The sequence below is a fragment of the Lathyrus oleraceus genome, chromosome 1, assembly GCF_024323335.1.
Source record: "Lathyrus oleraceus cultivar Zhongwan6 chromosome 1, CAAS_Psat_ZW6_1.0, whole genome shotgun sequence".
Lineage (NCBI taxonomy): Eukaryota > Viridiplantae > Streptophyta > Magnoliopsida > Fabales > Fabaceae > Lathyrus > Lathyrus oleraceus.
Window position 1 is genome coordinate 116295497 of NC_066579.1, and position 14141 is coordinate 116309637.

The 14141-nt window shown below is 35.5% G+C and overlaps 1 protein-coding gene across 1 annotated transcript; it reads right to left on the minus strand.

Moving 5' to 3' along the window:
- Positions 1-10285: 10285 nt before the first annotated feature.
- Positions 10286-13350, minus strand: LOC127120715 (probable galacturonosyltransferase 9). The gene is made up of 3 exons (XM_051051243.1): positions 12821-13350; positions 11350-12588; positions 10286-10933 (listed from the first exon to the last, which is right to left on the minus strand). The coding sequence occupies exons 1-3, from the start codon at positions 12971-12973 to the stop codon at positions 10649-10651; spliced, it is 1677 nt and encodes a 558-aa protein (XP_050907200.1). The 5' UTR covers positions 12974-13350; the 3' UTR covers positions 10286-10648.
- Positions 13351-14141: the final 791 nt, after the last annotated feature.

A 14141-nucleotide genomic window follows, 5' to 3' on the forward strand; every position in this document is an offset into this window, starting at 1 on the left:
GCCTTATGCTTTTGATTTTCAAACCTCCTCTTCATAATACTTATTTTGAATTGAACCTTTTAATCCACTTTGACCATTTTTTGTATATACTTCTAATTGGTAAATATAACCCATTCAAATTTTCTTTTGTGGTTTCAATGGCCACTTCTTAATCAAATATTTCCATAACCTTTAGTTATTAGGTTTGAGTTATCTTTGTGGTAGATGTAATACTCACCTTTGTCCTTAGTGATGGACAATGAGCCTTCCATGCTTATTATAGGGTTAACCCCTCACTAGCATATTGAAGTTATCCTCACATGGTGGACTTGTGGTTTTGGGTTGAGTTTTCTCCCTTTGATAACAAAAGACCTTAAGGCTTTTGGACCAATCAATTCACCAACTCATTTTGAAATTTTTATCCCGAACTACGAGGTTTTGATCCTAATCTTTTTTAAGATGGTACGTAGGCAATGGGTTTATCCATTCAAACACAAAATGTAAATAAATTTGTATATTCTTCTCTCATCCCTTCAATCATGTTTGCACAAATAAATTTTCACAAAATACCAACCTTACAACAAATGTGAAAAGGGCTCCCTATGAGTACCTAGGATGTTTTGGGTGCCTAACACCTTCCCATTACATAACCAACCCCCTTACCCAGATCTCTATTTCTTTTACTAGTTTTTGTTAAAACTTTTAGGTTTTTGTTCGCTTTCTAACCATTCCTTTGGATAAATAGAAGTGCGGTGGCGACTCGACTTGTATGATTTACCTTGGATTTAGTCAATATTTCTAATGGTAACGAATACCCTGCTACACTCACGAGAAATGCTTCTACCGTAAGGTTGTCTCTCACTTGCACATCATTCATCTGAATCATATGATACGGATCAGGAATATATTTCCGAAGTTGCGACACATGGAACATGTCATGCAAATTTGAAAGATTGGGTGGCAAGGCCACTCTATAAGCCACGATTCCAATTCTATGAGAAATCGGATACAGATCGATAAACTTAGGAGTAAGTTTCTTTAATTTAAGTGCACGCCCAACACCAGTCACATGATTGCCTCTTAGGAACACATGATCACCTTCCCTAAATTCCATATATCTCCTCCTCTTATCATGGATCAACTTCACCTTTTCAGTAGTCTGCTAGGTAATTTTCGGTCCAAGTACTACACTTTCACCAAACTCATACCAACACAGAGGTGTCTTACACCTTTGATGGTACAATGCTTCAAACGGCGCCATTCCGATGCTAGAATGAAAACTGTTATTATAGTGAACTCGATCAATGGTAGATGACCATCCTGAGTACCTCATTGTTCGAGTACACGAGTCCTCCAATGACTGAATGGTTCTTTATGTTTGACCATCGTTCTGCAGATGATAAGCAGAACTCGACCTCAGCTTAATACCCAAAGCTTCCTGTAAACTTCCCCAAAATCTGGATATAATCCATAGGCCTCTATCAGAAACTATACTCGACGAGACACAATGTAACTTCACGGTTACCCTGATATAAATCTCATCCAACTTCTGTAATGGGAAACTGATATTAATCGAAATAAAATAGGCTTATTTTTTTAGTCTATCAACAATCATGCATATCCATTGAAATACTATCCCATTTTCACTATGAAAATATCCAATGGTTGTATCAAACCCGAAGGTTTATGTTGCTCTACCTTTGACTTCTAGCAAGCCAAACATTCATACATAAATTGCGCCATATCTCGCTTCATTCCTAGCCACCAAAACATTTTCTTGAGGTCCTGATACATTTTAGTAGCTCCAAGATGAATACTCTAACTGCTTCTATGACTTTCCTCTAAAATCAGCTTCTTCAGCTCATAACTGTTAGGAATGCATACTCTACCTCGAAACCTCAGCGCTCCGTGCTCATCCACTTTAGAGTCACTTTCTTCGTTTGGGTTCACTGAAGATAATAAATCTACCAGCTTCACATCTAGATTTTGATTCTCCCTAATTTCATTAAGTAATTCATTATTCCCCTTCAACATACCCAACATCACACTTACTGGTGTCAGTTCACAAACCATACTCAAATTTCTAAATTGTTCAATGAGATCTAACTCTCTAATCATCAACGTCGACATATGTAGATACTTTTAACTCAAAGCATCAGCACTACATTACGTTTACCTGGATAATAATTTAAGCCAAAATCGTAGTCCTTCAAAAATTCCAACCATCTTTTCTGCCTCATATTCAACTTCTTTTGGTCAAACAAATACTTTAAACTCTTATGGTCGCTAAACATTTTGAATCTTGAACCATAAAGATAGTGCCTTCAAATTTCCAACATAAATACCACAACTTCCAACTCTAGATCATGAGAAGTATAGTTCTTCTCATGTACCCTCAATCGTCATGAAGCATAAGCCACCACTTTACCATCTTGCATCAATACACCACCCAAACCCATTTTAGAAGCATCATAATATACTACAAACGGTTCACGAGGATCTGGAAAAACCAAAATTGGAGTTGTAGTCAACTTCTTCTTTAACTCTCTGAAGCTTTCTTCACAATGAATATTCCACACATGGGCTTGACCCTTTCGAGTCAACTGAGTTAACAGAAGGGCTAAATTTGAGAACCCTTCGATAAACACGCGATAATAACCTGCCAACCCCAGGAAACTTCTGATCTTTGTAACCAATTTAGGAGCCTCCCAATGTAGCACTGCGTCTACTTTGGATGGATCCACTGCAATGCCATTACCATAAATAACATGCTCGAGGAAACTCACATCTTGAAACCAGAACTCACACTTTGATAACTTCACAAACAACTTATTCTCTTTTAACACCTATAATACAATCCTGAAATGCTTTGTATGCTCTTCATTCGATTTAGAATAAATTAGAATATCATCGATAAAGACTACGACAAAATGATCAAGATAATGATGAAAAATGTGATTCATATACTCCATAAATACACCAGGTGCATTTGACACTCCGAAAGGCATCACCGAATATTCATAATGATTGTTTCAAGTTCTAAACACCGTCTGTTGAATATCTTCATCCTTAACTCGGATCTGATGTAACCTGACCTCAAATCAATTTTGCTAAACATACAAGACCCTACCAGCTGGTCCATCAAATCTTCGATTCTCGGAAGTGAATACTTGTTCTTAATCGTCATTTTATTCAACTATCGATAATTAACACATAGTCGCATACTACCATCCTTCTTCTTTACCAATAACACTGGAGCTCCCCAAGGTGACACACTTGGTATGATAAATTTCTTTGCAAGTAACTCTCCCAACTGATTCTTCAGTTCTCCCAACTCTAATGTTGACATTATGTATGGTGCTATAGAAACATGTTTAGTACCAGGAATAAGATCAATAGCAAACTCCACCTCTCTCCGACGATTAATCTAAAATATCATCTGGAAACGCCTCTAGAAGTTCACATACCACTGGTAACCCTTCAACTACTGTTTGACTCTCAACGGACAAGGAAGCAAACATTGTAAACACTTTAGCTTCATCTTTCAACAACTCTTCCAATTGACTAGCAGATATGAAACTAGCTTCTTCTTCATCATCAGGAGCAAGAAATCGTATTGGCTTGTTGTAGCAATTGACATGAACATGGTTGAATTCTAACCAGTTCATCCCCATAATGACATCAAGATCACTTAGTGGTAGATAAATTAAGTCCACGCCAAAGTCTCTACCATAGATTGACGGAGGAAAATTCAAGAAGATTAAATAAGTAGTCACTGACCCATTGTTGGAGTATCGATAACTAGTCCACTACTCAAAGTAGACACTACAAGACTCAATATTTTCATAGAGTCAACAGAAATAAATGAGTGTGTCGCACTCGTACCAATAATGGTAATCAAAGGAATGTTGTGAATGTAACATGTACTTCGAATCAACCTGTCAGAACTGGTAGTCTGAGATCCTGCCAGTGCAAACACTTTCCCTATAGACTGAGCTTTCTTTTGCTTTTGACAGTTGGTGCTGATGTGATCAGGTTCCCCACAGTAGTAACAAGTTGGCACATTAGTCCTGCAATCGGCAATAAGGTGTCCTGGCTTTCCATATTTGAAGCATTTCTTTTCATCACTCTTGCATTCATTGGCGGGATGTCATGCACCACCACACCCGTAGCATTAGATAGTAGCGGGAGTCCCTCCCCCATTTGGCTTCTTACCCTCTGAAACCTTATGTTTCCCTTTGTCAACTGGAGCATATACGGTTTACCACTATTCAAATGCTTTCCCCTCTTCTCACTCAAACTTTTATTATGAGCAGACCGAGCCTTACTGTCCTCATCAGAAATCCTACATTTGTTCACCAATTACAGAAACCGACGAATCTGTTGATAAATAATGTCTTGCTTGATCTCAGGATGCAACCCACTTTCGATCTTAATTCATTTAGAAGCCTTTGCGGTTGCACCATTATAATGTGGACATAATTTCACAAGTTCCTCGAACCTCGTAGCATACTCAACAACAGTAGAATTCCCTTGTTCCAACTCTATAAACTTGATCTCTTTCTTCCCACGCACATCTTCTGGAAAGCACCATTCCATAAATTCTCCTCTGAATACATCCCAAGTGATTCCATCGCCTACAAGCTCTAGTCTCTGACGTGTATTGTTCTATCAATCATCAGTTTCTTCTTCCAACGTATGCGTACCAAATTGCACCTTATGTGCTTCAGTACACTACATAACCTTGAAAATCTTTTCAATTTCCTTCAGCCAAGCAGGCGCTCAATCTGAATCATACCTACCTTTGGAGGTAGGCGGGTTATTCCTCTGGAAATTTCACAAGTTGCGAAACTCATAATTCACTCTATTCAGATTGTTCTGCACAGCTTGAGCCACTGCTTGCAAAGCAGCAGCAATAACACCATCATTTCTCCCAGGCATATTCTGAACAACATCAACAAATAAAGATTAGAAGACACTTGACCCGACCGTGTTTACGCATTAGTCGTACACTACTGACACACTATAACACCTGGTCAGACTGACCGACCTGATCTGAGACCACTATGTAATACCCTACTTCCCGACTCAATAATTAATAAATAAAATATAATTCTATCTAAGTCGGATGTCACTTCATAATCTAAGAAGTCTGAATGTTACTTCATTTAATCAAAAATATAATCCAAACAACGGAATTAAACAAAAGTATGGTATCCATAGCCTCAACAAATCATCCACGCCAAATGTGGTTCAATAATTACTTTAAATTAAAAGATATGTAATAGAATAACATAAATAAAATAGACCATTCCCCGGTTTACGTATCAAAGCAACTCCACTAGTATACTCAGTCGATAGCAACATGAGGTACATCTCCAACTACTCAAATACCTGATTGTATGTACTCCAAGGGAGTAAAGATACAACAAACACAAAAGAGTTGAGAAATTAATTCATATAATAATCTGTGTATAATAATTAATAGGTTAGTATTTACACACACAATCACATTCATTCACAATCACATTCTCACCACAACAACTGCACAACATAACATAATCATAATTAAAAGATATGTAATAGAATAACATAAATAAAATAGACCATTCCCCGGTTTACGTATCAAAGCAACTCCACTAGTATACTCAGTCGATAGCAACATGAGGTACATCTCCAACTACTCAAATACCTGATTGTATGTACTCCAAGGGAGTAAAGACACAACAAACACAAAAGAGTTGAGAAATTAATTCATATAATAATCTGTGTATAATAATTAATAGGTTAGTATTTACACACACAATCACATTCATTCACAATCACATTCTCACCACAACAACTGCACAACATAACATAATCATAATGCAATGAGATCCGACAACATTACAACGATGCATATGGTACCAATTCTCATTAATGGTTCATCATACGAACCTGATTCTTCCTTCGGAATCCCGAACTTCCCCTTCTGAGTTTCGGATAGGTCTTTCGTCCCCCTTCGGACCTATGACTTATCTCCTTCAACATATCAACAATGAATGCATGACATGGTAATAATGCAATTAACACAAAAATTATAATAATATTTAGTGATCCATAATCGATCATACAATTGCAACCATGCATAACGTAATTCATCATTCTGGACTACCATCAATATAATTAAACACACCCTCCCAATCATTTACAACACATCAAATAATTTGTCAATAAGGACCTCGTCCATTTTCGTCACATCATACACTTCTTTTCCACCTACTACCGACATCTGATAAAATCATTAAAAACATTTTATCCTTGAAACAAAGTTATAGACCTCTTTTTTAACTACCCATCACTTTAAACTCCGTCCCAAAAGGATTTATGAGTTGAAAGTTATGATCAAAACCGTATAAGAAGGCGTTATCAAAAACCTGTTATTTTTCTGAAATTTCCAACACGATTTTCGTCTTCTCCAACCCCAAAATGCCCATGAAATCATCACCAAAAATAATTTATCCCTGAAACGAAGTTATAGCCCTCTGTTTCAGCTACCTAACTCTTTAAACCCCGTCCCAAAATAATTTATGAGTTGAAAGTTATGATGAAAACCGTGCACGAATGCGTTATCAAAAAGTTGTTGTTTTTCTGAAATTTTCAGCACGATTTTCATCTACTCTAACCCCAAACGTCCATGAAATTATCACAAAAAATGTTTCATGTTTTTAAACTCAATCATAAACATATCAATATCAATTACTACTTATATTCATATAATCACGTCAATAAATTCACAATTTCATACTCCACCATCATCATAATCATCATCTCAAACCCTAAACATACCACAAACATAAAATTCAGCAACAATTCAAAATTCATCATCAACAAATATCAATTTCTATAGCCACAATATTTATAATTTATTTCTCACAATCATGATCACAAATCAACAACAATAATAACATGGCACAAGACCAACCTAAGAGGGTAAGGATCACTCACTACCCTCTCGTGATTAGACACCCTTATAGAAATAGTTCTCCCCCTACCTTAAAATTTTAAGCTCTGAGCTCTTCTACAATGGTGATCTTTTTCTTCTTCCTACCATTGCCTCTTGCCCTAGCTCTCTCTTTTCCAATTCTTTCACATATGTTCCCCACTCTCTATTATCTCCTCACCTTCTTTTAAATAGATCAACTAAATCCCTTATTTTTAATTTATTTTTAAATCCTATTATTATTATTATTATTATATTAAATCAAACTAAAAAAATTAAATATATATATATATATATATATATATATATATATATATATATATATATTATATATATATATATATATATATATATATATATATAATATTTTCTAAATCATATCATAAGGCCAACTATCCAATAAAACAATAATAAAAGTAATATTATCTCTATATTATTACTGTTATTTTAAATAAATATTAACTTATTTATTATTACTACTAAATTAATTTAATTAAATCTAATAGTAATACTATTAATCTCATTGTGTCCAACACCCCCTACTTCTCGTTAATTACAACCACATCCCTCACTTAAAATTTTAATATTCTAGGGACACTACCTCATACCCAAGGCTCTCATACTTCCTCAACCATTCAAAACACATACAATACAATTAAATTACTCTATAGAATTAGATAATTCAAATGAGGTGTTACAGGTTAGACACTATAGAAAGAAAAGAACACCCCAACAGTGGGAGAAACCTCTAGAAGATGGCACAAAATCTTGAAGGCCCTGATGATGCCCCAAATATTAGGCATTATTTCAGAAGGGGAAACATTAGTGATCTCCAAGAATTCAGTCTTGAGCAATCTGAAATGGATTAAGAACCTGAAATCATAAATAACAGGAAGATGAAAGTAGAAGTAGGGAAGAAGTGAATCATCTACGACTGTTGTATTAGCTCTCTCCCTTTCAAAACAAGGCTCCAAGATCACTTCTTCTCCGTGGCCAGTACTGGAAAGCCCAATCTGCTGCTGAAAGGCCACTACCATTTCTTCATCAAAGTACAGAGACGCAAAGTCGTTCACACTAATGCGTTTATCCATCCTTCCCACTGATTCTTGATAAAAATAAGAAAAACAAAAAAGTTACTATTAAAGATTGTACATGCCTTCATCTCCCAAGTCCCGACCTACAAATATTAAAGGTGTTATTTCCCTTTGAGGGATTCCTAAAGAAAAATCAAGAATGGAATGAAAGAATGAAGTCTTACCAATGACTATAACCAAAAACTAAGGAAAACGCGCTTGCACCAGGATGAACTCTTTAATGTATGAATGAAAGCTTGAGCTGGAAAAAGGTTAGAGGAAAAACGTGCAAGCTTTTCATAAAGTAGGAAATCCAGTTGTATGGGGCAACCTACCATCGTTTGAGCGTCTCAACAATTGCAAGAAAGGGGAAAGATCCCTTGCATCTGATACACGTATAAGGGGTAACGCTAAACTTGGCTTCCCAAGAAAGATCTTCATTAATTGCATTTAATGCAATGCACATTTCACCAAATTAGTGATGCAATCTGTCTTAGCTAACTCGCATTTAATTTTATTTGGTTGATTGACGTTCAAAATTTCCATAGCTGACGCGTGGATTACGTAACTGACACCTTGGACATATCCTAGGTCCAACCACACATAGTCGAATCATGTATTTGAAGTCTCACCTAAGGGACTCAACTAAGTCTCGTCTGGGGACTCAACTAAATATCGCTTGAGGGACTCAACTAAGTCTTACTAAAAAGTCTTAATTAAACCTCATCTAAGAGAATCACCTAGAGCTTAGAAACTTGAGGGCAAGAATAAAACTTTGACTAGGCTCCCATGGGAATTCCGAATATGTGTAAGGGGTTGAAACATTTTGGCATCTGCTAACCCTCGTGTTCGAGGGACTATGTAATGGTATAATTAGAAGAGATCGTAGGGACGAGACGAAGGTTTATGCTTAGTCAATCGTTATTTCCAAGTCACCCATTTATTAGTTCGAACGCCCCTTATCCAAATACACCGCCTAAATCCCCACTGTCTCTATCCGCAACGCGAGATCGTGCGTGAGACATATAATGGGTCAACGGACGTTACATGAGCGTCGTGGGATTCAACTACGTTCCATGGATTTCAGAGAATCAACCACACATTTCCGAAGTGGCTGTGGTATCCTAAGGAGATTGGATTCAAGTCTAAGGGATTATGAATACCTCAATATAACTTAATTACAACATAAAAAACACAAAAATATATACTACCTACTCACCTGACGTGAGTTAGCTCCCAATACCATAACAACCCTAAAACCTCTGACAACCCTTATTTATTAGGGATTGTTACGCATTTGTACTTTTAGCGAATATTTTCGTGTATCTTGATGACATATGAAATGACCATAGATTAATATCAAAGTTTATAACTATGATAATATCTTTTAATTCAAAAATTGATTAATTCAAAAGTTGATTTAAAAAAATATGTATCTAATGTAAATATAATGTGTGTAACTCTTACTGTAACTCTCTATATGTAATTTTGTGCCCTAGACCCTTTTTTTTTAATAGTTAAAAACATCATAAATATTACTATTTTTTTAAAATTAGTATCTCCTATAAACAAGTATCAAAAGATTACCAAGTAACAACTAAAAATATATTAAATGCACCTTAAGGTGACACAGTTAGTTTATGTTAGGCCACAGAATATTGACAGCAAAAACATAAACATAACAATCCAAAATATTTATCTCATACACATTTACAATGAATAGAATTTTTTTTGATGAATGAGCAATTGGTTATACTTTACTGTATAAATTTAATGGTTATCTAATTTTTTTTTTAAATTACATGTGTTCTACTGTTTTTCTTTTTCAGAAACGGAAAGTACTATATACCCTTTTATATATCATGGTAGTTCTACAAAAGGTTGATCAAAGATAATGTAAACAAAGTTATATAGTGTTTCCTCTATTAACATGCTTGTGTAAATGTAATGAGGCAAGTTATATAGCTTGTTTTGCATAAGAGTGCCAAAAGAATGGAAGGTTGGTATCTGTCAATTCTAATTACCTTATAACTTAAGAGGTTCTTTGAGATGATGAAAAAATGTCAAGCATCTTCCATATTTGGAAAGAGAAACAGTTGCTTTGTACAAATGAACTTTCACATCAGAACTTTACACTGCATGTTTGAAGTTTGGTAATTTAACTCAATATTAGGTCAGATCCATAGATCCGCTTTGAACGCCCTCAAAGACCGTAAACATACAAAATACTATATGTAGGAAGTTATATAAATAAATAAACTAGTGCTTTCTCATTATTCATTAATTAAAGTCATGACAATACTATTGGCAAATCAATAAATGATAAATATACTCCAAACTATAGAGAACGATTCGAAGCACAAAAACTATATTGTGTATATTTCAAAATTCAGCTCATAAAACTTATTGCCTAGCATCTGAAAATTATCAACAATGAATTCTCAGAATGCATTCGCAGCATAGACGATACTTTAACGACGATGCAGAACTTTCCTGTGACAAGCAACATTTAACATGAGATTTGATTTTCTCAGTACTGTAAGAATATGGTAAGCCACATTGGAGGCTTCATATCGAGATTATGACTATGAAATCGATCGCTTGTTGATCTCAACTATAAGCCAAAATTGCACATCTGGACAAACTCCATATCACTGTCCACGTATTTGGTCCAGAGATTTTTGTATTGATTCAGAGCAATGTCGAGCCAAGGTTTCATGTTTCCGTTGTAATGAATTACTGCAGCGTTGTTGATTTCGTCCATGCTGATACTAGGATTGTATCCTAATCCAAGAACGTGCCATGATTTGTCTAGTGACTTGGTTGTGGAGTAAAAGGTAATCAAACCCGGTGGAAGCGTCCCTGATGTCCCTAATTTCCATATAGACTGATCTTCATTCTGATAACAAATCAGTACAGAAACAAGAATTAGCGAGTTCCATTTAACATTTGTGCAAAGGAACACATTGAGCATTATTCAAGCAAGGATGGTTATCAGCATCTTACAATACATGCGAATTGTATATCTATTTGATACTAAACTGAACTTAATTGATAAGAATCTCTAGTTTTGGTAAACTGTTTCAATTGCTTGCGCAAAAGCATAACAAAGAGTTATAAGCTATGTAGCACCGGCACCTCTGAAAAAAGGTGTGTCGGTGTCAGTGTCAGTGTCGGTGTCCGAAACCGACACCAACACTTGTGATTATGTTTAATTTATTCATTTTTTTCAAATTATTACAGGTGTCGACGTGGCAGTGTCGTGTTTCCGGTGTCCGTGCTTCATACTCATAACTACAAGCAGAAGAAATTTACCTTGTTCTGCCAGTAATGGTAATGTTCTGTGCATTTTTCACGCCTCCAAGCATCAAGATCAAATATATTCATGCCATAAGTCCAAGCACAAGCTTTCGGATTGAAGGTCTCCTTGATTAACGGGTGAGAGAAATTCACGTACTGTGAATATCGGTGGAAAGAACCGAAACAAATCTCAACAGCACCGTTCACCTTTCCTTCCAAATCAATCTTCCACAAACCTGTCAAGTCTTTTTGCACCACAACATCATCGTCTAAAAGTAAGATAGTGCGCAATTTAGGGTACATCTCTGGCAAATAAAACTGAAGGTAATCCAACATCGACAGGTACTTGGCATTTCTAAGTTTCAAGTCACGTGCGTCATTTGCGACCTTATCATGTTGATTCTCAATGTAATGCTGGTGTATTTTTGCTGACTCAACTTGCCTCAACACCGGTACATACGATGAATTCAAAAACGTGAATTCGTCTACCGACTTTATCTCTAAAAACGCACCCCCTTCAACTGGCCTCATTTTAAACCAAACTTTCATTGCAGCAACATTCATCCTGTTTGTAACAACATGAAAAACATGCTTCCATGGCTCAACTGCATTCTTCACAACAGATCTCACCACCACCGACACAGCTATCACGTTGTCAGAGAATATTGCATAATGATACAAACTTGGATCTTCAAACTCCGGCATAGGATTCTCATCTCTATACTTCTCCGGATTCGAAATCTTCTCACCCATCAGCCTCATCGCCAAACAATGCAAACTCTTAGGAACCGACTTCGCAGAAATCAAGCTAGCCAACGCACCGTTCTTCTTTGCCTTAGCAAGCGACTCATTAACAGCAAATATAGTATCCTTCAACTTCTGAATCTTCAACTGAGTATCATAATTCTCTTTCGCCTCAACAATCATCATCCTCGCAATCTTCACTCTATCCTTAACCTCCTTCTCAAACTGTTTCAACACATCCTCTTCAATCAGACTATCCGACTCAAACAGCGACGCTCTGTAAGTCGGTTTCAATGAAATATCCGAAAAATTCCCAGCCAATTCATCAAACATCTTCAACTGCCTAGAAATATCAAGCTTAAGCTTCCTAGCATAAGCAGCATAAGCATTCACTAATGAAATATGATCCTTAGCTTGCTGATGTATCAAATCAACTCTTGTCCTAAGAGGGTCAGATTTCAATGCCAAAAAAGTTCTATGCACGTATGCATTACCAGTAGTAGGAAGATCCTGTCAACAACAAAAAGATTAAAAAAAAAAAACCTAATTCATTACACCACAAGGTTCATTAGTTCATTCATTCATCAAATTAATGAAATTAACATAGGGGTTATGCTTAAAACCGAATCTAAAATAAAGGGTTGTTTCAAATTTACCAAATTGAAAATGGGTTTCAATAAAAATCAAAACTTTCTACAGAAACACAAAAAGGGTAAATAAAAAAACAGAGGAAGGGACTTACAGAGTTATCATTCTCGGTAGATGGATTTGTGGTGAAGAGAACCGAAAGAGTTGCAATGAAAAGGAGAGAAAACATAGCAGAGATAAAGATCCGGTAAGAGAAGAAGCCACGGAGGTTAGATCCACCTCTGGTTCCTCTAGAAGAAACCGCCATTAGTGTCAGATCCAAGAACAGAGAAAAAAAAAACTCTGTAAAAAAGTGATTTTTCTTCAGTGTTTGTTGTGGTTGTTGTTGAATTGAATTGATTGAACAAAATGGAGGATTCAGAATTCAGATAAGAGTATGAAATTGAATTGAATGCAGTAGAATTAGAATTAATTGAAAGTGGGCTAGTTAATGATTCTGAATCGAAGAACGGTTATGGGGTCCATCACATCACATTCACACTAAGCTAGCTCTATTGATTGGTAATTTGCTTTGTTTATTCATGGTTTTGTTTTCTTTTTTGACTTTTATTTTGTGTTTTTGATTTTTGTTCTATGATTTCTAACCCACAAATTTAATGGGTTGGAGAAGATTACACTAATTGTGGATTTTGATATTCCACCGACTTCATACTTCCTAAGAGTATTTTTATTTATTAAAAAATTAATCATACTATAAAGGAGTCCATCCAATTGTTATTATTAATAAAAAAGAATTAATTTTATATTGATTAAATATTAATTAAATACAATTTATGTTTTTATATTATATATAAAATAAAGTTAAATTTTTAAAATATTTTTGTTTGCAAAAATATGTTTAATTAAGTTTGGTGGTTTTTCGGAAGTGTGTAGCATGTTCTTGAATTCGGTCTGATATTTGGAGAGGTGGTGTCTCCATATACTCCAACTTCTAAGTTATTGGATATTGAAGGTAACATGAGGTATTTTAGGAAAAAATATCTACTTAAATTTGATGTTTATCTTCTTTTTTATAGTTAGCATCAAAGTTTTGAGGGTCTAGAATCTTCTTATGTGTAATAGTTATATGGTGGAACAAGTGTCAGAGTATAATTTGTTTTCTTATCTGACGATTTTTCTTTAATTACTTACATGGATCAAGTATTTCTCTTGGGAATGTACATGTTTGTTTTCGAGATCTTAGGGCCTTCTTTGATATTTGGAAGAATAACACCCCCTTTTGTGGTGTCATCGGTTTGATGTGATTGGTACAATTTTCTATTTGATCAGAAGGCCCTAATTCTTCGCGGTATCTAATAGGCCTGACAGATTCATCATGCGTCAGTCACATTCTTGGGCTGCTAAATACACATTTGGCCCATACAGAAACAGTTGTCCCTCAAACCAAGTCTAATGTATATGGGGTGTGGCTTGTG

What these genes read in the sequence shown, in the direction of transcription:
- LOC127120715 (XM_051051243.1), bottom strand. Translation starts at nt 12,973, where the DNA reads ATGGCGGTTTCTTCTAGAGGAACCAGAGGTGGATCTAACCTCCGTGGC. An exon ending in CTACCGAGAATGATAACTCT is followed by an intron (nt 12,589 to 12,820) that starts GTAAGTCCCTTC and finishes TGTTGTTGACAG; the next exon opens with GATCTTCCTACTACTGGTAA. An exon ending in ACCATTACTGGCAGAACAAG is followed by an intron (nt 10,934 to 11,349) that starts GTAAATTTCTTC and finishes ATTTGTTATCAG; the next exon opens with AATGAAGATCAGTCTATATG.